Here is a 22,888-nt window from a genome sequence, read left to right as displayed (position 1 = left end):
ATTATACAAAATTGTATAATTATTTACAAAAAGATCAAGTTTATTTACACCTCGAACAAACTGTACAATCCAACAAAATTGTGTTTAAAAGTTGCGCAGGTAACCTGCTTTAGTAATAAATAATAGACGCAAGAAAATGCTCGGAATTGTGTTTTCAGACCATGGAGTTTATTGCTCCGCTCTCGGGCCACAGACATGCAGAAGTCCCAGAAGTGCGCCCCACATGTTCGGGTCAGTTAGTTAATTGGAATAATGACGTCACGATTCCTAGTAACTGGTACTCGGATTATGCCATTGTTCATAAACGGGCGTGGTGCAGAGGACCAGGCTGGGCACTTGAAAGAGCTCGTATATCCTTCCGCGTTAACAAATAAAGCACAAAAGCTTTGAAACTTGTCACGTTTTGGTCAATGAATAAAATTATGAAAATTAGTAAAATCGAAACTTTTGTAAGAATTTTGTTTTGAAATAAAGAAGGATCTTATTATGTTTGGTCCAATGTCACTCTGTGTGATGTAATTGATGGAACTACTTTGCTAGTCGCTTGGATGCGCATGCATATTTCAGTTACGTCGTACGTGCGTTTATTAAACGTCCTTCTTTTCTGCAACATGGCGGATGTGAAGAAAGAACACAACACGATGCCTGTAAAAACCTACGGAGATGTAATTATAACTTTAGAAAACTGTGTAATTCCAGCGTCAAAATTGTCCCCAACTCCTTCGGTACGAGATGGACTGGATTCAGAGACGGAAATGAACCTAAGGGTGCTTGGATGTGAATTTATTCAAACGGCAGGCATCCTGTTAAAACTGCCTCAGGTAAGAAAAAGAGGCCCAAAAAAAGTCGACATGGTCATGTGGTCGATTTATGAAGTTTTTAATTTTAAATTTTTGATGACTGGAGTGTGGGTTTTTTCAAACTGAAACATCTTTTAATAAACTGTTAACTGTAATGTTCATCAATTATACGTTATGTTATTTATACTAGGTTGCTTCTGCAAATTCAAACTTGGCCCAGTTTAAATTTGTGCACGAATGTGTGTGTCAAGCTGCCGGCCGCCCGCAGTAGGCCTATAATATTAACAAAGAAAAGGAACTTCAACTTTGTAATTTGTTGTTAAAAGAGAAAAGGAACATACTTCTAAGTTACTTTTTTTTGTGAAAATCCATAAATTGCTTGAAATGTCTTTATAAATGAATTACAATTAGTTAAATTTGGGATTAAATCAAGCAGTTGACCTTGATTCCCTTGAAACAAATTTGAATTAATTAATAATTGAAAACATAGATAGGATGGATTTCCAGTTAAATTAGTGGGATTGTCGACGTGATTGGTTGAGAGACTTCATTTTCAAGAATAACATGTGATGCATCCCATAAATTTGTATTTTTTGTAATCATGCAAATTTAGTTTATGCAAGTTGTTTCATTCCAAACTTCATAAATTAAAAAAACATTTGTTGTGCCTGTTGGTGTGATGAACAAATCAAAAGGTTTCTCCTAAATTGCTATTCACAAGTGAGTTTGAAGTTGTCAAAACGTCAAATCTCACTTAAATTAGCCTGGATGTTGGTGCATGCCATTATTCCCCATAAAGACGCTTTTGCACCAAAAATTAAAATTATGGCCGCTCTTTTTGTTGTAAAAGCACTATTAAAAGTTTTAAAGCCATTGGACACTTTCGTTACAGAAAAAAATAAAAAGTTCACAGATTTACCAATAACTTACACTTACAGGGTTTATCGAAGGTAATGGTGAAAGACTTCTCTTGAAATATTATTCCATGAAATGCTTTACTTTTTGTAAAAACATTAAAACAATGTAAATTCTCGATACCGAGAATTACGGATTTATTTTAAACACATGTCATGACACGGCGAAACGTGCGGAAACAAGGGTGGGTTTCCCATTATTTTCTCCCGACTCCGATGACCGATTGAGCCTAAATTTTCACAGGTTTGTTATTTTATATAGAAGTTGTGATACACAAAGTGTGGGCCATGGACATTACTGTTTACCAAAAGTGTCCAATGGGTTTAAGCCCTTATCAATACTTTTTTTAGTTGTCAATTTCAATTACAGGTATTAACAAAGTTGAGCCGAGAGAATTTAATTTAGTGAATTGAATTAATTGATACTTGCTCAAAACTTAAGAGTATTTTTTTTCTTCTTTGCAGGTTGCCATGGCTACAGGTCAAGTCATCTTTCAAAGGTTTTATTATTCAAAGTCCTTTGTGAAACACAATATGGAGGTAAGTAGAGAAAACCTCATCTTTTGTATTAAAATCATTGCTTATATGTCGCCCCACAAGCCGGACATCCTACCTCAACTCCAATCTTATAATTTCCGTTGCAGGCAGGCAGCTCAGTCATGGTCTCCTCCCACGCATTACACCTGAGGACTAGGAGTAGCTCTGTCCTCTGTCTGCACCATGAGGTCAGGCCTGAAATTACGGAGGCCACAGAGGCCTTGGCCTCTTTTGTCTTGGCCTTGGTGCCCCTTCAAAAGTTTTTTATCGACTTTGACATTTTCCAATGCAAGTGCCCTTTGCAAAATTAGAACGGCTTTGCCCTCTGAAAATTCCAGGCCCGTGAGTTGGAAAAATAGTGATCTTAAAATTTGTAATAGAATGCTTGTAGAAAAGAAAATTTATTATTTTGTTCCATATTTTTCTTGTCTTGATCCATTCCAGATTGTCGCCATGGCCTGTATAAATTTAGCCTCTAAGATTGAGGAAGCCCCTCGACGCATCCGTGATGTAATTAATGTGTTTCATCACATTAGACAACGAAGAAACAATAGGTGAGTGTCCCTTTCTTTCAGTCAACCTGTTGAATCTAATATAGTATTAAAAAGAATATGCTGTTTTTAATTAATCAGAAGATTGTTTGGTTATGTTGTTGTTTTTTAAGCTGTATGGGGCAAATATTTTGCCAAACTGTGAACAAATGATTATTAGGGACTTCGCTAAAAATTCATGTTGAAATTGCTGTTATGGTGTTTGTTTGGTAGACTATTCTAACTACATATTTTTTACACAGCTAATGATTCAAGAGAGATCAGCTTGGCTTGATTTCACAAAGGATCGAGTTGCATCTTTAGACGAGTTGTCAGTATCGCCACTAGTATTGTAATGTGTCATCATACTTCATTTAAGATTGATACACATCTTGAGATCAATCATGGCTATTTATGAAATCAAGCCATGTGTTAGATTTCACAAAGACCTAAGATTGATCTTATGATGTGTATCAATCCTGAGTGCCAAGCAAAGTGTGATGTCACAATTCAAAATTTCAATAGCGACAAAATTGACAACTCTTTTTCAGATTAATCTTTGTGAAAATTGAGCTCCCAGTACAGTTAATTATTGTGTGATATGTGGCATTTGGTTTATGTAAAACTGTAAAACTAACTCAATATTAATGTTAAATGTTAACATTTCTAATATGTATTGTATTTCATCTTGTTTTAATTTGATTATGGCAACTGAAGGTTCATTGATTAATTGTTTGAAAATGTGCTCCTCCTAACTTGCAATTCTTTTCTTTTGCATCAATGTTATTTTTATTATTATTATTTTTTTCATCAATGGGTAAATAACACTCGTTTCTTCCCTTCACTGTGGTTGTTTCCCACAGCGAATGGTCAGCCAGCCACACTTGAGACATGCCATCTCTCTCTCCGGTCATTAACCCATGGCCTGGCTGGTGGGCCGGACTCTGAGACTGGACACTCTGACGCCACTCCCTTGCTTGCCAGTGATATTCCCCAAAAGAGTTGCTTGGTATTTGGGGCTTCAGTGTTGTCGGTTTGGGCAAGGGTCCTAGCTTCGGCAGGTCGCCTTCAGCAAGTCTCTTTCCACCTGACCCTGACTCGATTCCCCCTGACGCTATTGTTACACGCAGCATTACTCGCAGGGTGGCTACTGTAAAAGGTTTTGCCTCGCGGGGCAATTTTCTAGGCAAGTTAGAGGCAACCAACTGCACTGTATGCTGAAAAAAGCAGAAGAGACATTGTTCTAACTGAAACTCACTATCCCCAAGAAAATAACGAGAACGCTGAAATGTGAATAGATTTTCTTCGTTGAGATTGCCTGGAACTGGTTGCCTATAAATTGCCTCGTGTGACATGGCCTTAAGGTTGCATTCTCAATCTGTCTGAATCCCCATGCTTATATCAACTTCTTTGCGAACTTAAACCAATCTCTCTAGATACATGTAGCACCAAGTAATCATGAAAATAACATCTCAAAATATCATCCCAGGGTTTGTTATTTAACCATTTCTACAATTATATTATATTCTTTATCCCCGTTGCAAATTTAACATCTATTATTTCTACAATTGGTACTTGAAGATAATTTGTGGGTTATGCTAAAAACTTAACAAGGTCCAATCAATGGTGAGACATGGACAAAAAATGAATCAGGAAAGAAAGATAGCAGTTTTAATGTTCCATGAACCACTTTTCAGTTGCCATAGTAAAATAACAAAAGCTTTAAAAAACAATATTGCACACAAGAACGAGCTGTTTGAGTGAACCAAATGCCACATCATCAAATCCTAGTGTTGAGGTGACTACGATCAAGCCAGTAGTAGACAAATCCTTGTATCTTCCCTACTGCAGACCTGTAGATCCGATGGTACTAGACCAGAAGTACCTCAACATGAAGAATCAGGTCATCAAAGCTGAACGGAGGGTTCTCAAGGAGCTGGGCTTCTGTGTCCACGTCAAGCACCCACACAAGGTTGGTACCTTTCCTTTCGAGACGTTGTATATTTTAATAACATTCAAAGTAGTCTGACTTGTACTGCATATAGATTTTGCTTTTTCAGGAAGTTGTTTTTCAGATTCTTGCGACAAGTTGATCAACGAGTGCTGGATTTTGTTTATGTTTAATATATTTTGCCAGCCACAAACAACTCAATATTTACACTTTTTCTTGTATGGGTTGGTGAAAAATAGTGCGCTTACTGTTTAAACCAGGGGTGAATTACATGGAGGCAATGGGCTATGTCTTGGCCTTTTGTGTTTCATCAAAATGTACCCTAAAACTTAAAGATTTCAATTGAGTTCAATGGAAGTGCAGTATGGAAAATGGCCTTGCCCCCTCAAAGATTCACATGTAACAAATCATGTCCTGGTCCCAGACATTACTCTAAATCCAACTTACAAATCCGATATCGATGTACACCTCACCTTTGCCCTACATTCAGGAGTTCTTCACAGAAAAGCCAACAGCAGCCTTAAAATGCGCATTTTGTTGTTTCACAGATTTTATTATTTGTTATTAAACCTGTTAACGAGATCAGTAAATTGAGCTAACACACCTATTTTTTGGTCTTGTCTCTTTCGCACTAATGGTGCGATTGCAGATGGTAGTGACCTACCTTCAAGTCCTGGAGTGTGAACGCAATGCACAACTTGTGCAGACTGCCTGGTAAGTTACCCTCGGCCTGGGTGGTTCACCCTAGCTCCTCGATATGGTGTTTGTTGGCCGGTGTTTCAGGCTTGGAGCAGATACTTTCTAGAACCTCACTCGTCAACTCTTTTTTCTTCAAAAGTCAAATAACAAATAAGTTATTAAATAATTATTTTTAATTAAGTTGTCAGTTGTGATGCACATTTAATGGAAAAGCACACACTTATTTATTGATTAAGAAAAAAGTTTGCACATTGCAAACCCCTTTTTGTTCTATTGCTAGTTAAAGCTCATCTGTGAATGTTGCACAACTTCCGAGAGAGTTTGTATCTGCATTTATTTGGGGGGAAAACAAAAACAATCCAGATGTCCTTCTTAAGCAATTTTAAAGTTGGGCGATTATCTGTACTGAGGTGACGAGTATTTGTTTGTACCTGAATATGCCAGCACCAAACACCATGCACAGGATCTAATTGATATCACTTGCTTGACAATGCCTGCTTTAAGCATGCTGCAAATCGAACTGGAATGGCAGAAGATTAAGCAGTGTGTTTCAGTCTCATCCTGAAGACATGTGGGGGGGGGATGGGGTAAAGAGGGATTATGCTATCATGGGAGCAAGGGAGGACGATGGGTGACACTGAGTTAACGATTTGTTCATAATTTGTGCCGAAATATTGCCATCTTGTGATGAAATTCTGCTCTGCTTCTTATTTGCAATCATTCGTTCAAAACATTTGTTCATTTGTTGCAATGCCATGAAGGTTTGAAAATAGACTTGACCAAACGGTCAATTGAGTGGGGCCAAAACTGCATGAAACGTTTCAGTTTAGACTTTGCTTTGTGGCATTTGTTTTTTTTCCCCACCAGAGAATGCGCATGTACAGGTCAATTTGATAAGTTCCCATGTTTACACAGTTTTTTTTATCTTTCCTTTGTACCAAAAGGGCCTAGGGGTAAGTAAAACTAATAAAAGAAGGTAGCTGGCTGAGAGTCTGTGAAGACTTTGTGGTCAGCGGCTTCGTTCGACCACCCTTCCATCCGTTCGAAAGTCTGGCCATCCTCTCAATGGCTCAGTGTCGGAGGAGGGACTCGGGTTAAGTCTACTCTCGTCTCACGCCCCATGCTCGACTCCTCACAGTTACTTCAACTCCTTCCATTCCATCGGACACGTATGAGCTCTCGATTAAGTGAACAATGCTGCTGGTAACTCTGGATGTTGCCATGGCAATGCACCAAGGACGACTCAAGAAAGCGGGGAGGTTGTCAAGTGTATCATATCATGAGATTCGTTTAGTGTAGAAGTGGATCTAGAATCAGTTGGTCATTTTGGTTATTTCTAGTGATGTTGACTCCAAAATATTGTAGGCCTAGAAACTATCTGTTAGTCATTTAATTAATACTGGAGTTGACAAATGACTTTATTTTGATTTATAATGTGTATTCTGGCAAAATTATATATATCATTAATTGAATGAACATTTAAATAATCTAATGTTAGATAAATTAGTCTTTATGTTCAAATAGTACTTAATTTTAAGCTCACCTTCAAAAATAATCTATGAAACAATTAAAGATTAAGAATCAGCTTTTTTACAAAAATATTCCAACTAAAGCAAAGTGCTCTGTTAAGTAACGGGTATCTTTGTCAGCTTTTTCCTTTAAGGTTTGCAGCGAGAGTCGTCCCGTGGATGGAACTTAAAGCACACGGACTATCACTGGAGTTAAAAATATATGGACAACTGAGAATGGATCGCTGGTTATTTCTCACGTGATTGACTGTTTATTCAGAACTTCTTGAAGGAGTGTGCACAATTGACATGTAAAGCTCTGCCATGAGTGTTTCACCGGCCGCAGACGATGAACTGAAGTGTCTATGTGATAACAGGTTTGACAGTGAGGCTTACCCCCTCGTAGTAGATACAGGAATACATGTATATACGCAGGCTGTCCGAGCAAAAACCAAACCAAATTTTTAGCCAACAAAAGACTTGCCCAAAGAAGACTTGATCGCCTGCTTTGAACTGACTTTTGTTAGTAATTGATCCACCCCCAAGTTGAATTCTATGGACCGAACCAAATTATTGTTACGTTTTGAGAATTCACTGAAAACAGGAAACTTAAGCAAGTTACCAATGCAAAAAGGTACCATGGAATATGGAATTTAACGTTGGCCCTAGAAAAACATTTTTGGCAGTTTGGTACTTTTGGAGACTTTCAATTTCAGTGGCGAGGTGAAGCCAACAAGAACTGGGACTCTGTGAGACTCTGCTTGGTAAAAACAACCTAGGACCTGAGACGAAGCTTGCTCTATTAAACAGGAAGGGTCTGCAAATGCTTGGATCTTAGACTCCAAGTAGTAGCTTCAAGAAGCATTACTCCAAGAGCACTTGGTTTTAAATTCCAACCAAGAACTTCGCCGAGTGACCAGGATCTGTGGAAATGGTTTCATAATTATGTCGTGATTTGTGAAAATACATGTACAAGTTATTTTTCCGTTTATGTTATGTCAAGTGTGTGTTTGATGCGTCTGCCAAATTATATTTGTATAATTTTGTGATAAATAGCTTTTAGTTTATCTAAATTTTTCAGTTTGCTAATAATAAGTGAACAATTAGTTTCATGTTTTGTATGCCATGATACAGTACACATAAAAGGTAAGTGTATGTTATCGTGGAAGGTTTCTTGAATTGAAATCTTGATGGGCGATGTAACACTTGTCATCCTCTTCTGCTGGACCCGCTGGATTGATTGGACACGCCTGTAAAATGGAACATCCAAATAATTTTAAAATGTAGAGAGAACACCTCTACACCAAGATGACATTAATGCATCTGATATATTGGATTGAAACTGATGGCATAATCGTTGGAATGGAAAAGAGCGAACTGTAGGCTAAGTTTGGAAGTGAGCTGGAGCTGGACTGAGCATGGGGGTGAATGAGATAGACTCGCCCTGGGCCCCCTTGATGAGGATGGGTCACTTTCTGGACATGGTGTGGATGAAAGGTCTGTTATGGGGTCACACAAAGTCTTTGGCCAAGTATGAAGTGTTTTCAATAAGCAGACATGGTTGGTACTCGAAACAACTCAGACGCTTTCTGGAGGTGGGGGGGGGGAGAAGATTTTTTAGGTGGCTATTCGGAAAAGAGAAACAAATAAACAAAGATTTCAATCTTGATCAACTTTTTATTGACCCACACACCAAAAATTTAGATTTAGATGTTTTTTGTGCCATTCAGTTGATTTTCAAATCATGTTCAAGAAAAAAACTTTATTTTGATAATCAATTATTTCGTTGGACTCGTCAAGTATCCAAACACATTTTCAAGAAAAATAATTCAATTTTTTTTTTAGACATTGCTTGTTCTGAATGGGATCCTAGTGATGGTAGCAGTACTTACTAGGGGTAATTTACATGTACTGTGGAAGCTGGTTGACCTGTGTTGATGAAATTTTCTTCCTATCTTTTTCCCCCATTCAGGAATTACATGAACGACAGTTTACGCACTGACGTGTTTGTGAGGTATAAGCCTGAGACGATTGCCTGTGCATGCATCTACTTGTCGGCCAGACAACTAAATGTAAGTCATAAGTGATAATTCATAATTCTTAAGTCATTAGTGATTATATAAGATTGTCAAGGATACATTTTCTGTTTATTTTTAGTGTGAAAGCTTACTGATCATGAAGTTTATACTAGAACAATGTCTTTGAAATATCTTCCTTTGAAATGAGGTCACATTTCAGTAAAACTACTATCAAACAAAAACACAACTGCTGATTTTGGATGTTGCGGACAAAATTAAAGACTGTGTAAACATGCTGATAACTATGCATGGTTCTCACTAGACTCGCACAACGGATGAGGCCCAAATTTTCACAGGTTTTGTTATTTCATGTTTGCTATGGTTGATCACACATAAACTAACACAGACTATTTTGTCCAGTCTACCAGTCTTGTATATACCTCTTAGATTTACCTTTAAATGAGTGAATTTCTTAAAAACTTCAAGGCTGGTGTAAAGTTTCTTGAGTTTATAAGTTCACAGCTTTTGCCTTTTTGACCACAGGTCATTCTGCCCAGCAATCCTCCATGGTATGGACTTATGGACTCGGAGGAAGCCGATCTCAAAGATATATCGCTAACGATACTCCATTTATATGCTAGACCAAAGGTAAGAAAGGGGAAACTGAAATTTACAAAACTTAAAACACTTTTTCAGCTAAAGTGACTTAAAACGACTAAGTCCGAAGTCATCTTGGTCCAAAGTTCTGAAGATTTGTCAACAGAAATATTTACCGTCTACACATTTATGAATTCCACAACAAGCCATCTGGGAGGTTTCACCCATAACTTCACTGGTGTTTCATTTGTGGTAGAGAAATTTATTTCAATATGAGAAATGATCATTGTTTTTATCAGTAGCATGATCATGGTTCACGAAATGAACATTTACTCTAGTCCATTCTTCGTTTAGACCATGTTGCCCCTGTGTACGTAAAGAGTGACTTGCATTCCAGGGCTTTTCTTCCTTGCAGGCAAGATACTGAACTGGTTTTACAAAAACTGTTTGTGTAAAAACTTTCACTTCTTTTGACTTTCTGTTTAAACCCCCTTTATTCACCGTGTCAAGGTTCCACATTCAAATCTTTTTAACTAATTTTTGTTTATTTTTGTTAATTTTTTTGGTACACAGAAATCCTATGAGGAGCTTGATAAGGTAGTGGAGAGGTGCCGCTTGGCAATGCAGGAGGCAAAGTTTGCCAAACTGAAGGAGCAGGCGCTGGATGCCAACAGTGCAGCAGGTACGCCAAGTAACTTCTCACCACACTCTTCCAGACCAGGTGAGGTGTCTTTATTGTGTACACTGCATGCATTGTCATTTGATGAGGATTCTGATGAAGTCCAAGACCATGATCATATGCCTCTTAATGTATGGCGATTGCTGTCTACAAATTTATGAATTCCACAACAAGCCATCTGGGAGGTTTCACCCATAACTTCACTGGTGTTTCATTTGTGGTAGAGAAAACTATTTCAATATGAGAAGTGATCATTGTTTTTATCAGTAGCATGATCATGGTTCACGAAATGAACATTTACTCTAGTCCATCCTTTGTTTAGACCATGTCACCTTCGTTAACATAAAGATCGAGTATGTACATTCCTAGACATTTCTGGCGGGCAAAAAAAGTTTACTGAACTGGCCTTGTGAGATGTGTTACATTTGTATCATAAGTGTCTGTCACAGGCCTATCATTCTTTTTTTTACCACTCAGAAAAATTAGGATTTTTTTTATAAAAGCGTGTAGACTCCTCACACAACGCAGAACGCACATAAGAATGCACGTCTTCCATTTCCATTGTTCTGGGACTCAATTCTTTTGTGCACAGTTTGATGCGCAAAATGGTGGATACGATAGGTGCAGAAGAGTGAGCTGCGCGTTGTGCAAGGGGTCTTTTCTAAGGGTCAGGTATCATGCCTGCTGCAAAAAAGAAATGTAGAAATAACAGCTGACAAGTTTTTAAGATGTGCTATATTTTCTTTATATAACAAAAAATGTCATTGCAATTTCTTATGTTTTCATGTATGCAAACCATGCTTGTTATGATAAAAACAAATTCTACAAATACTCTCCTCACAGCTTCTCCCAAGGTGAACAGTGATTCACCAAACCTTCCAAGCTCCTACAAGATGAACAATAAGGATGCTCGGTCTCCCGGTAGCGGACACAGTAGGTAAGGATCAATCCTTGTGAACAATAGTTATGTAGTTTAGTTTAAAAGACTTTTAATTTGAAGAACTCTTCTCTTTTCCCATGCAAGTATTGTAGAAATGGGATTGAGTCGTAGATATGAGCATTGTATTTTAGTGATAGCTTGTTCTTTAAATTGTGATTTGGCCTCCTGTCCATGCCCTTATACTAATTTGTTTAAACAAAAATCCACAACAAGCCATCTGGGAGGTTTCACCCATAACTTCACTGGTGTTTCGTTTGTGGTAGAGAAAACTATTTCAATATGAGAAGTGATCATTGTATTTATCAGTAGCATGATCATGGTTCACGAAATAAACATTTTGTTTGTCTTTGTTTAGACCATGTCCACCTGTTTACATAAAGATTGATCGTGCACATTCCAGGGCATTTGCTGTAGTTTAGATTTTAGTTATAATGTTAACTTGGAAGGGTTTGCACATACCTTAATTAAGGACCACATTTGATATCCACTGCAAACCTGCGAAATGCGCTTGACGTAAGTGTGATATCCCTGCTTTTGTAAACCCCGATTCGTTGCCTATGAAATTGGACCCTGGTTTAATTGCACGTTTATTCTCTACCTTACAGCCATAAAGAGAAAAATGGCAAGATTGCCCGTCGCTCTAAGACCAGCGCTTCTAACAGCCGTAGCCACTCCAAGAGTCCCCGTCGTGGTAGAGGTCGTAGTCGATCACACTCTAATCATCGTTCCTCGCACAGTCGCAGCAGCAGTCGCAGTTTAAGCCGGTCGCCGCACAACGACAAGCACTACAGAAATTCCAGCAAACACAAAAAGAAGGATGACCACAAACGAAGTCGGCGGGGTCGAGACCGGGATCGCATACGGGACCACGATCGTAAGTACCCGAAAGTCAAGTCAAGATCACGGAAACGCAAGCACAGCCGGTCGTCATCTAGGAGCAGAAGTAGAAGTCGTTCGCGGAGCCGATCCCCAATACGGCGAGAAAAGTATGATTATAAAGACAGTCCATCGAGGGATTCAGGTGCGAAATCCAAGGACAAGCACCATCGAGGGCGCTCTCGCTCAAGGGAACAATCGCATAAGACAAACAAGAGGGACTCCGGTGGTCATGGACATGGGAGGGACAGAAGACGACGGTGAAGACGGAACTTTATTAATAACTTAAAGTGCCTGCAAGTTGTGTCAATCATCATAAATTATTTGTTGTCCTATATTTGGATTTTAACACATTGTACAAGTTGTCCAAAATTCATGTGTATAATTTTTTTGGGGGTGGTTGTTTATGTTTTGTCTTGATGCTTATTTATCAAAGAGTTACACCGGTTCTGACTGTTGCCTTAATGTAAGATGTACTTGAATACACCTTGTTTTACTGTTTTTTGTTTTTTTTTCCTTCATGAAAAACAGTTGGCCCTCGCCATAATTTAAAGAGCACTGTTATAAAGAGGTTTTGCTTATAAAGAGAACACTCTATGGTCCCGAATCCCATTTCTGCTATGTGTTTCAATGTTTTGCTGTCCTCTTATAACAACATTCCTGTTTGAAAATCTATTGTGGCCAGTTCCTGCAATCCAGCAATATCTGTACGAGAGTTGACTGTATGTTAACCAGAGCCTTTACGAAAAAAATAAGTGTGTCCTGATAGTGCCTAAATTCAAGCCACTCATGCCATCCCAAATGGTAAAACCTTAAAAAAACATGGACAGTACTAAAATCTTTCACAACCGAGAAAATGTATATTTTTGTGGGTTTTTTAAGGGCAAGGTCACGAGTATGGTACTCTTTTTTTTTTTCTTTTCTTTGTTCATGACAATTTGTGATATCACCTGTCAATAATTTGTTTTTGAAACTTGTATTTTAATATACAGTGACTCTAAACTTGTGCAAGTAAAATATTAACGGTCAGTATTTTTATAATAAAAAAAGCATCCGCTCACCTTATTTTTGTGGTGTTGATTGTTCATCAGCAACGTTGAACAGAGCACTGAATTAAGTGACTGTTAGGCTACTCTAGGGTCTCTCTTTCAGAGGGATTCACAAATGAGGAAATAATGTTTTCTTTTTCTATCCACACTACTTAACAAGTAAGAAGTGTGTAATTATAGAAAAAGCAGCCAATTATTATCTTTTTCCCAAACGGTCTATACTGGTGTATGCCAAAAGGTTGTTTAATTCAACTGGGGGGAACCAAGCTAGTCTTCTTTTGATTTTCCGTTTCTTCTCTAAAAATTAATGAGGGAAAATATTTATTTGTTTGTTTATTTCAGAGAATGAGTTTTGTATTATTTGCCTTAAATTGTACGTCTGTAGAGTCAAAATTATACTCGACCCTCAGGGTTCTTCCCTTTGTGTCTTACTTGTTAAGACCGGTTCAAGCTTACGGCGAATGCGAAACATATGTTGTTGGCGCAATAATTGGTTTGCACTCATTCCAATTTTCACGCGAGAAAAATGTGCTCCGCAAGAAACATTTGCTGGAAGCATAAATCGAGACTTTTGTCTGTGCATTAAGGCCTACTTGTGATCGGCTAAACTTTCTCACTTTGGTCTTCAGGTTGTCACAGAAGTATATATGTGTTTGTTTTTTTTTGGGGGGGGTTTATGGGAAACGAGAGCAGTTGTACTGTAGACCTTTTTTCATGCTGCTACCATCTTGGTCATGTTCCCTGTGTCCATTAACAGTAATCAATGCTAATATCCCTAAATCAAAATATTTGAAAAATAGAACCAGACTATTTGTTCTTCCAGCCTCGGTTTGGTTACAGTCAGTTGGATAGGAGAAAAATCAAGATGGCCACACCATGATGTAGGTCTCTTATGAATTATTAGATTGATTCGAGTAGTTCATAACGATTGTTAAGTTTGGTCATTGGTTGCGGAGTGTTTAACCAAGTGCTCACATGGTGTGCAGAAAATCTCCAGTTTATTCTAACAATTTAAATGAGCTTAAAGTGCAGTATTTTTTTTCTTCAATAAGCAGGGTATGGTCATTTTCGAAACCAATGATCTGGCTTAGGCGTTTGTATGGAAATCGTACACATTCAACATTGCTGTTGAGACCAAGTTTCTTGCAGTTTGGAACATGGATAACTTGCATTTTGTGGAAACTCAAGCCCCCCCCCCCCCCCCCCAAAAAAAAAAAAAAATGATCAGGTTGTTTTCGTAGCAAACAAATCCGTTGAGTAATATAATTTGAAGTCTGAGGCTCGACATGTAAAAAATGTGTAAAAGAAAAATGTTTCACAATAATTGAACGTACTATAGTATCTGTCATGTGTAAATTGTAAAGTTAAAAAAAGACGGCTTCATATCTTGCGTTTATTTCAATAATAAAAAAAAGGAAAGGAAATTTTAATTATGAGATTTTGTCATTATTCTAAGAGAATGATTGATCATCACATGAATTAGTAAACCCTGACAAATCCTATGAAAAAGCTAATAGCTATCCCTTCTCTGCAGTCAGTTAAAGCGAGATAACCTGGGGTTAGCAAGTTGTGTGTAAATTTTCCCTGGGAAAAATGTGAAACAAACATCGGGTGGTGGTGGGGTAAAAATTCTCTAGGAATTTCCTGTGATTTGACTCCATTGTGGGTAAAGGCCTAAAAATAATAAGTGTATATTAAATTTTTCGCAACCACGATTGCTCTCATTTAGTTGTTAAAAATCAACCTAAAAAAATTGTCGCAATAATGCACAGAAATAACGAGAACAAGTGGAGTACCGAGAATTACTTCTGGAAAGAATTTATTTTGTTCTTATAACTTTTGTCTAGTAGTACGATTCAAGGAATGGCTCCAATTAAAGCCAAATTCACTTTTGTAATGCACTAATTTTTCAATAGATAGAATCCTCAAAAAGGTGTCAAATAATACAGGTCTCTGAGTAACTAACCAAGTTCAAAAGATGTAAATTGTCAATTTATTTGATTCTCCCTGAGAGGAAATTTGAAACATGAAGCCTTTGGATATCAACAACAAATAGGTCTGTATATTCTAAAGAGGAACGTGTGCATCAGACCAAAGTTCAAAATTCAATGCTGTTTTGATTGAATTTCATTGAAATTCTGGAATTAACTAAAAAATCATTCGTACAAAAATGTAAATAGATTTGAAATGTGACATCATTGAATCTTTTAGGCTGACAAAATTCGCAAGGAAGGGTATCAGATGCAATATTATTCAGGCCTATAATTTCATTTTCATTTTGCAAAGAAGGCCCTTCCCTTGTAAAACCTTAAAGTCACTGGGAACCTTTTGAGTGGGCACCAAGGCTAAGACCTGGAGGCCATGGCCCCAGTAGCCTGCGTGTAACTCCAGGCCTGTTTATTTTAGCATGAGGTTAGAGACTTTTCCCCCCCCCCGCTTTGATAAGGATTCTATTGGAAAATGAGGCCGAATCCGAATTGGCGGCTACGGCTATGGCTACGGCTGTTGCTAAGGGTGTTGCTAAGGACGTCCTATTCCTCAACACGTGTTGACGCAGAAATCTAGCCGTAGCCGTAGCTGTAGCCACTAATTCGGACACGGCCTGAGTATTGTACAATCACCAAAAATGACCTTGTGACCTCGGTTAACAACAATAAGCCTTTTTTGAGATATGGCAGACCCAATGCTACAACACTATTTGGGTAAAACTGTGTGTATACACCCAAACCAAACCGTACACTTCTATAACGTCCGCCATACCTCAAAAAGATATTGGACATCTTAAAAACAAAACAAAAAAACTATAAAAGTAGAAAGGCTGTATTTAAGAAAATATTATTAATACTACAACATGTTGCTGAAAAAATATATCTTTGAAAAGACAATGTCATACACAGTCGAAAATAATAACTTGAGTTTTATCCCCAAACCAATATACTGTACTTCAGTACACATGGCCTTCAAGTACTGTCTGTCAAAAATATGGGGACAAATTTCATTGAGCTGCTTAAACAGAGCAAGGGAAAAGTAAAATTAAATTTTGTGATGTACTCAATAAAAGTTTCTGTCATACAGACAGTATTAAGACAGAAAGGCATTCACAATTCATGATTGGCCAAAACATAAATTGGGCAAATCTTAATCTCTACTCCCAGTTTGTCCAGATTCCCCCATGGAGTTTTGGATTAGCTTTTGGATCCCCGGGCGGATAAAATGGCGGCACCATGGTGCTATAGTAGTACTGCAATCTGGCAACCATCCTTTTAACAATATCTGGCTCGCTGCCGGATAAATCGAAACGCTCGTTGGGATCCTCCTGGATATTGAACAGCCAAACGTGTTTACCGACAGGCTCCACTGGGTGTATAGGAACTATGCCTGCTTCTGGGGGTGGTATCCAACTGCTGTTTCCTGTTTTGTGTAAAGAAAATCGGAGAGAAATTCAAACAGAGATGAGAAAATAATTAAGAGCAAGTGAAAACATGAGTAACTGTCTGGAACACATACAACTGCCACTCAAATTTGACACTGAGGTTTTCAGAGAAAAGGGCAGACATTGGGCACTAATGAGATTCATTACTCTAACCTCAACCCCCCCCCCCCCCCACCCCCTCTGTCCTCCCATGTCACCAAGAACTTATATCTTCGTACTTACCTGGTTGACCCGTGATGAGTTTCCAATCTCCCATTCTAATAGCAGCTCTGATGCTGGTATTATAGGTACCAGACTCATTGAACCGGGGAAGATAGGACTTAAAGGTAGGCTGGCTCTCCAAGTCAGGAGTTGTCAATACGTCAATATTATGAAGAATCTCCGTTCGAGGGGACGGTACTCCTTTGCTGTGGAAAAAATAGAGTATCAATGTTTGATAGTTGTAAAAATAACCCAAATGCACTTTAGAAATCAGGTTTGCCTTGTGGTGTGTTACCCTGCCTTTCACTCCGTCGTCCCTGGTTCTAATCCCAACTTAATCCTGCATAATGTGCCCCCCTTGGGCATGCTAGCTATGGGCATAGTGGCGTGTCATGGCTGAGCGGTCGGACACAACTTCTGGCGTTCAGGACAGCAGAGTGTGGGTTCGAGTCTTGGTCATGACACTTGTGTCCCTGGAGCATGACACTTGTTTTTAAACATAATTACTTTGTTCTTCAGATGGGGTGTAAAGACATAGGTCCCATGTGTTGCAATGCAAATAAAAGAACCCATACTCAGAGAGAAGGGGTTACCCTTTAAAAAAATATACATGTATTAAGAAAAATAACCCAGGCGGTTGTCTTTCAAAATTTCACCTGATTGAATCCCACACGTTGAACCCATCAAGGGGCAGTCCTGCCACGCTCCCATTAGCGATACCAGCTACGATAGTCGGGAACCAGTCGCTAACGTGGATCATCTCGGTACTGACGGTGCCCTGTTTGACTTTTGGTATGAGTGGGCTATGGACGAATCCGACACCATGTACGCCCCCCTCCCACAGAGACGCCTTCCAACCACGGAGGGGCCAGTTGTTCCCTCCTACTGCTATCTGGCCACCATTATCTGCAAAATATCCGTAATGCTATAAATACAAGAAATGAATTGACAACAAATTTTTGATAAAAGACGGGCACTTCTGAATGGGAATAAAGGAGTGGCGACTCTGTCTTGAATGTTCGTTTAAAACCCTTGCAGGGTGTGTAGTGATAGAGAATCCTGCCTTTACCGTGCGATAAAGGACCTTGCATTCGACTCCTTTATTGTACTGCCACGACCCGGCCGGTTTTAAACGAACGCTCAAGACCTCGTACCTACCTTTTGTTCCCTTTATACAGTTGGGTTTATAACGGTTTTTCAGTGACTACCCAGCAGGACTGGCCAAGAAAACGCTGTTTATCATAAAAATTTGAAAAATAAAACTAGGTTTAATCAAAGACGAACCTGTTGAGAATATCAACACAGTGTTATCCCACAAGCCGAGCTGGACGAGTCTTTGGGTGATATTTCCAATAGCTTCATCCATGCAGGTCACCATGCCGGCGTACACTCGTCTTTTCTTATCTTTGATGTCTTTGTATTGCTGGAGGTATTGCTCTGGTACTTGAAGGGGGCCATGGACAGCTTGGAATGGAAGATACATAAAAAACGGCTACAAGAAGAAAAAAAGGCGGGAAAAAAGATAAATTTGAGAATAATAATGAGAATAAAGTAGGGATGATATTTGATGAATGCGAACATTCCGGGGAAAAATGTCTTGCAAGACCAAGAACCTCTCAGATGTTACAATTGAGGAGGTTTACAGATTCTTTGTGCACCACCTGAACACAAAACTACCTGCTTGGGACACAGTGAATGCGTTAATTATTTCAGGAAAATCTTCAGGCTCAAGGATTTTTTTACTCGGGGGAAAAAATCCTGAGTAATCGCATATATCAGCACAACTTCACCATGATCTTAAAGAAAAACTTCTTACTTTCTTAGGGTCGTGACTTTCCAGTATTCTCTGAGCTCTTTCAGCGAATAAGAAAGTAGAGTAGTTTCCCTTATCCTGGTAGGCTGGTGCTTCTTGGTCTCGCAGATCGTAGCCTTCAGAGAAGCCAGCACAGTGACGATCACCCGGCATGAAACAACCACGCATATGACTGTAGTAATCCTCACTGCCAGTATAATATCCTTTAAAAAAAATTCAAAAATGAATAACATAATTATTATTCATGATCATTTTGTTTTGTTTACCCATCCGATGTGTGTTAGTACTGTAAAAGAACCCAGTGCACTTATCAAAAAGACAGAGGGGTTCGTTGTTTGGTAGATATGTGCGCTATATTATAAGACTTCAATACTATATTATTATTATATTATACTCAGTGCTTTTCCCCGATTTCTTGGAAAAAAAATCACAGGCATATTACTCGGATGGGATTCGAACCCACCACCTTTGCAAAAGTAGGCACATTCTAATGAGTACAAGGGCTGACTGACAATGGTAAAGGCTTGTACAGAGTTTTCAGGATATTTAGTTATAACAGTTTTGCTAATTTCAGCCCCCTTCACCAACAAACAAGCCCCTCCCCTCTTAAATATTCCTTTTTGAATGACAGTCCACTATCTAAAACTGTTAACGAACCATTGAAAACCATGAAATAAAAGTAATTCTCACCATAGAATGTGTCAAAGCCACGTCGCGTTGGCCAGCAAGCCTTCTTATAAAACCCCAAATGCCACTTGCCGACTGCATGAGTCGCATACCCGAGGTATTTGAGTCTGTCCGCTATAGTTGGATTTTCAAGTGGTAGGCAGCTCGGCTGTGCAACCCAGATGATTGAATGCTCCAGACCGGTGTGAATCTAAAGACAAGAAGAGAAACATCACAATACTTCTTCAAAACTGCCTCGAGCTACCGAGCAATCTCGGTAGTCTAGTTGGTAAGACACTGCTCTAGAATTGCAAGGGTTGTGGGTTCGAATCCCACCCGAGTTATATGCCTGTGATATTTTTTCACAAGACTCGGGTAAGTACTGAATATACAGTGTTGTAAGCGCAGAATTTGGCGGTAAGCAGAGCCATGAAATTGGGCCAAGGCCTTCAGAACTATTAAATGGTGTCAGAAGTGGGATACGAATGAATTAATCCACCACCCCCACTACTCACCTGATATCTCCCACTCATAAGCTGACTTCGAGTCGGGGTGCAGATCGGCTGGACGTAATAGTTCTCCAGTTTCACCCCACCAGCTGCCAGTTTATCCAGCCAGGGCGTTTTGATTCTGGAGCCATGATAACCAATATCATGGAAGCCGTAATCATCGGCCAAAACGAAGATCACATTTGGCCGACTTGTTGAGGCGCAGTGAATGGAGGCTGGAAAACCAGCAAGGATTAATAATAGTAGTACAGGCAAAACAGTTACCATAGTTACTAGATGGATCAGATTATTCATGTTGCAGTTGGAGTGTTTCATTTCACACATTGGAATTCAGGTACATATCCTAATGCAACGGGTGGAAAACAATACAAGTTACAGAAAAGTTTCTAGTATAGTGAAGGCCTATAATTAAACTTAAATGATGAGCGTTGAAAAACAACTGGTATGCATTCATTACATTTGTATACATTTGAGTGATCCCACTTTCCCTGAAAATAAGAAGAAAAAATGCACAAATAAATGTTTTGATAGAGTTTTAAAGTAAGGGATAACTTTCCGTATGGCACCACCACCTTTTCACTCATTTTTACAAAAAGAAAAGGTTGAGGTAAATTAGATACTATATTTTTTCATATCAAATGAAAAAATGGTGGCGCCATACGGAAACTTTTTCAAAAACTAGGGTTCGTTTCGTGGGAACAATAGCGGAAGGAACCTCATGTTAATATATAGTTTTACTTCTAGGACTGTAGGAGTACCCCGCCCCTCCCCCCCCCCCCCCTCCCGAACCCATTATTGCCCCTACTTTACTTATTTAAAAGAAAAAAAAATTTAGCCCAAAGTTTTTTCGGGAAGCAGGTTCTACTGTAGCCCACCTTGTTGAGCTGTTAATGGCGCCGCTTTTCACATCGGTCTCATCACTGTGTCAGTGACAGTGATGAGACCGATGTTAAAAGCGGAGCCATTAATTAACAGCTCAACAAGGTGGGCTAGTTCTACTGCTAGTGCTAGGCCTAATAATAAGAAGGGCCAAATAATGGGGGGGGGGGGACTTTCCGTATCTTGCCAAACAGAAAAGGAGGTGACATCCATGGATGGAGGTGTAGAAATAGAATAGTTTTTAGTAGAACGAATCCCAGGCCGATATGATATACGAAAACTTTGCCCAATTAATTTTTACAGTTAGCAGTTAGGCAACTAAATGAAAACGTGTCGTATTCAGCTATTTTGGTGCTCCTTGTATTATTCATACTCACAATAACACCATTACAAACATTTCCCAACAAAGCATCAATGGCTCTCCTTCTTTTAGAAACTACTTTTCACGATCCTGACTCTCACACAAAACACTGCAACCGCAACACTTTCTCTTCTCGCTCGATCTCCTGGATGGTCACCTGACTTGCCACAAAATCACGTGACAGCAACCCCACGTTATATGGCGCCCTCTTTGCCTTGTAAGTTTTTAACTGAAGTGCCCCCCCCCCCCCCCCCCCGAAATGTCACGTTTGTGGGCCTTTCTTTATGTTTATGCATGAGAGCCGCGCCTACAATGACTGGTCTCCTGCCTTTAACTGCAAAAAGCCCAAGAACTTTAATAGCTCTTCGAGGGTCTGTGCTATTTTGTAAACTACTACAACTTAAGAGTCTAGGCCGCCTACGTGCAAATAAATCATCATTTTTGTTCAGTGACATTAATTAAATGACGAAGTGATGAAAGATTGCTTTGTCTCGCGGTGGTTCCATGGCAACGTGCCTTCATTTAGCAAGAATTTCTGGGGCTTTTGTGAGCGCAAGGCGGCTTTTCGAGTTGAACTTTGGTATAAGACGTGCGCTCGTCTAGTAGTACAAATATTTAAAGTGAGTCGATTCGTGATTCACGAATTCATAATGATGAATCTTGTCTCCATTTTAAGATTATGTGTTTTGAAAGGTTACGATGAGGCACTATGTCAAAATGTCCTTTGCAAGGTAAAATCCTTATTCAATATTATTAGGAATGTCCAGGCTCACATTTACGGTTGCATATTGAAGCTTGGAGTGCTGTAATCAGTGGTTTTGATTGGGAATATTATTTTATCTCAAGTAATTGAACAAGTTACTTGGGGAAACAACGTCACTAGCATGCAGAAAACCTCCACCGGGACGTCATTAGCGAAGTGTGCACCCCACCAAATAATCTCCCATAGCACACACAGTGCAAAATGCTACATATTCAAAAATACACGAAAAATACTTAAAAGTCTCTCAGCTTTTAACTTGAAAGGGAAAATGATTGATTGACTCTTGAACTTTTATTCTCTGCTCAATTTTATATGGGGAGTCCCTGGGCCCGTCGAGTTATTCTCCCTCCAAGTAAAAACACCCCATTCACAGGTCTAATTTTCAAAACGTCCGAGCATCAATCTTGAAAAGTGTCCCTACACCTCTCAGCAAATAGGACCATTTATTTCAAGGCCTATGTCATCCAAAATACCTCAAGCTAGAAGTCAACAACCCCCGGTCACAAAATTGGGCAACATTTTTACAACTAAACACTTTCTGGGGGCTCTCAAATCTGTCTGATATTAGAATATTTTCAGGGCCTACAAAATATTAATGAGCTCGACGCTCTGTTTTCTCCTATTTGGTGGGGTGCACCCCCGAAAGGAGTGAAGCACTAACTTAGACTCTTTTCGAAACCTCGGCTTCGGCTGCAGATTCGGCTCAGGCTAGCTTGACCCCGTGGTTTTGTTGACAATGTGCATGCTTTGCATGTGCTCAGGGATTCAGCCAGACGAGAGGACGCGTCGGACGGAGCCAATGAAGCCGGGAATCCAAAGCCGAAGCCGTGGATTCGTAAGGCCCATTTCATTAAGATTTTCTAATGCCTAATTAAGTTTGTAATTTATAGCGGGTTAGGTTAATAAATCCATATCCACGAGACAGATTAATGAGGGTAATTCATCAGCCCTGTCGCACTGAATCCGATCATCATCCTCCCGGGAGAAAGGGGAGTATTCAGGGTCCTCATCGGTTCATTTGTCTATTTATTATACGGAAGGGTCTTAGACTTATCATCTTAGGTTGATGAGACCGGGATCTCTTTAAAGAAACTGGACACTATGTTAATTGTCGAAGACCAGTGTTCTCACTGGTGTATTTCAACATTATTCATAAAATAACAAA

The 22,888-nt window shown here is 39.2% G+C and overlaps 2 protein-coding genes across 3 annotated transcripts; one reads left to right on the top strand and one right to left on the bottom strand.

Moving 5' to 3' along the window:
• Window positions 1-605: 605 nt before the first annotated feature.
• Window positions 606-14,403, top strand: LOC117302512 (cyclin-L1-like). 2 transcript variants are annotated; one of them, XM_033786477.1, is made up of 10 exons: window positions 606-821; window positions 2,180-2,254; window positions 2,696-2,805; window positions 4,633-4,753; window positions 5,382-5,446; window positions 8,912-9,011; window positions 9,501-9,605; window positions 10,128-10,236; window positions 11,077-11,170; window positions 11,779-14,403. In XM_033786477.1, the coding sequence occupies exons 1-10, from the start codon at window positions 612-614 to the stop codon at window positions 12,311-12,313; spliced, it is 1,524 nt and encodes a 507-aa protein (XP_033642368.1). In that variant the 5' UTR covers window positions 606-611; the 3' UTR covers window positions 12,314-14,403. The 2 variants fall into 2 exon arrangements, with proteins under 2 accessions (XP_033642368.1, XP_033642367.1); XM_033786476.1 differs by having other exon boundaries at window positions 10,128-10,275.
• Window positions 14,404-15,867: 1,464 nt separating this feature from the next.
• Window positions 15,868-21,090, bottom strand: LOC117302511 (arylsulfatase B-like). Its single transcript, XM_033786475.1, has 8 exons — window positions 20,977-21,090; window positions 19,727-20,063; window positions 19,236-19,422; window positions 18,549-18,748; window positions 18,017-18,224; window positions 17,389-17,638; window positions 16,754-16,938; window positions 15,868-16,509 (listed from the first exon to the last, which is right to left on the bottom strand). The coding sequence occupies exons 2-8, from the start codon at window positions 20,042-20,044 to the stop codon at window positions 16,244-16,246; spliced, it is 1,614 nt and encodes a 537-aa protein (XP_033642366.1). The 5' UTR covers window positions 20,045-20,063; window positions 20,977-21,090; the 3' UTR covers window positions 15,868-16,243.
• Between the last annotated feature and the right edge of the window lie 1,798 nt (window positions 21,091-22,888).

Source organism: Asterias rubens, chromosome 18 (genome assembly GCF_902459465.1).
Source record: "Asterias rubens chromosome 18, eAstRub1.3, whole genome shotgun sequence".
NCBI classification, from domain to species: domain Eukaryota; kingdom Metazoa; phylum Echinodermata; class Asteroidea; order Forcipulatida; family Asteriidae; genus Asterias; species Asterias rubens.
This window is presented reverse-complemented; position numbering and strand designations above follow the sequence as displayed.

Bases quoted from the DNA above. Each gene is read 5' to 3' on its own strand.
- LOC117302512 (XM_033786476.1), top strand. From the start codon at position 612: ATGGCGGATGTGAAGAAAGAACACAACACGATGCCTGTAAAAACCTAC. The intron at 5,447-8,911 runs GTAAGTTACCCT...TCCCCCATTCAG, and splicing joins CAACTTGTGCAGACTGCCTG to GAATTACATGAACGACAGTT. The intron at 11,171-11,778 runs GTAAGGATCAAT...TCTACCTTACAG, and splicing joins CCCGGTAGCGGACACAGTAG to CCATAAAGAGAAAAATGGCA.
- LOC117302511 (XM_033786475.1), bottom strand. From the start codon at position 20,044: ATGTGTGAAATGAAACACTCCAACTGCAACATGAATAATCTGATCCAT. The intron at 17,639-18,016 runs GTTCGTCTTTGA...GATATTTTGCAG, and splicing joins TGTGTTGATATTCTCAACAG to ATAATGGTGGCCAGATAGCA. The intron at 16,510-16,753 runs GTAAGTACGAAG...TACACAAAACAG, and splicing joins ACTCATCACGGGTCAACCAG to GAAACAGCAGTTGGATACCA.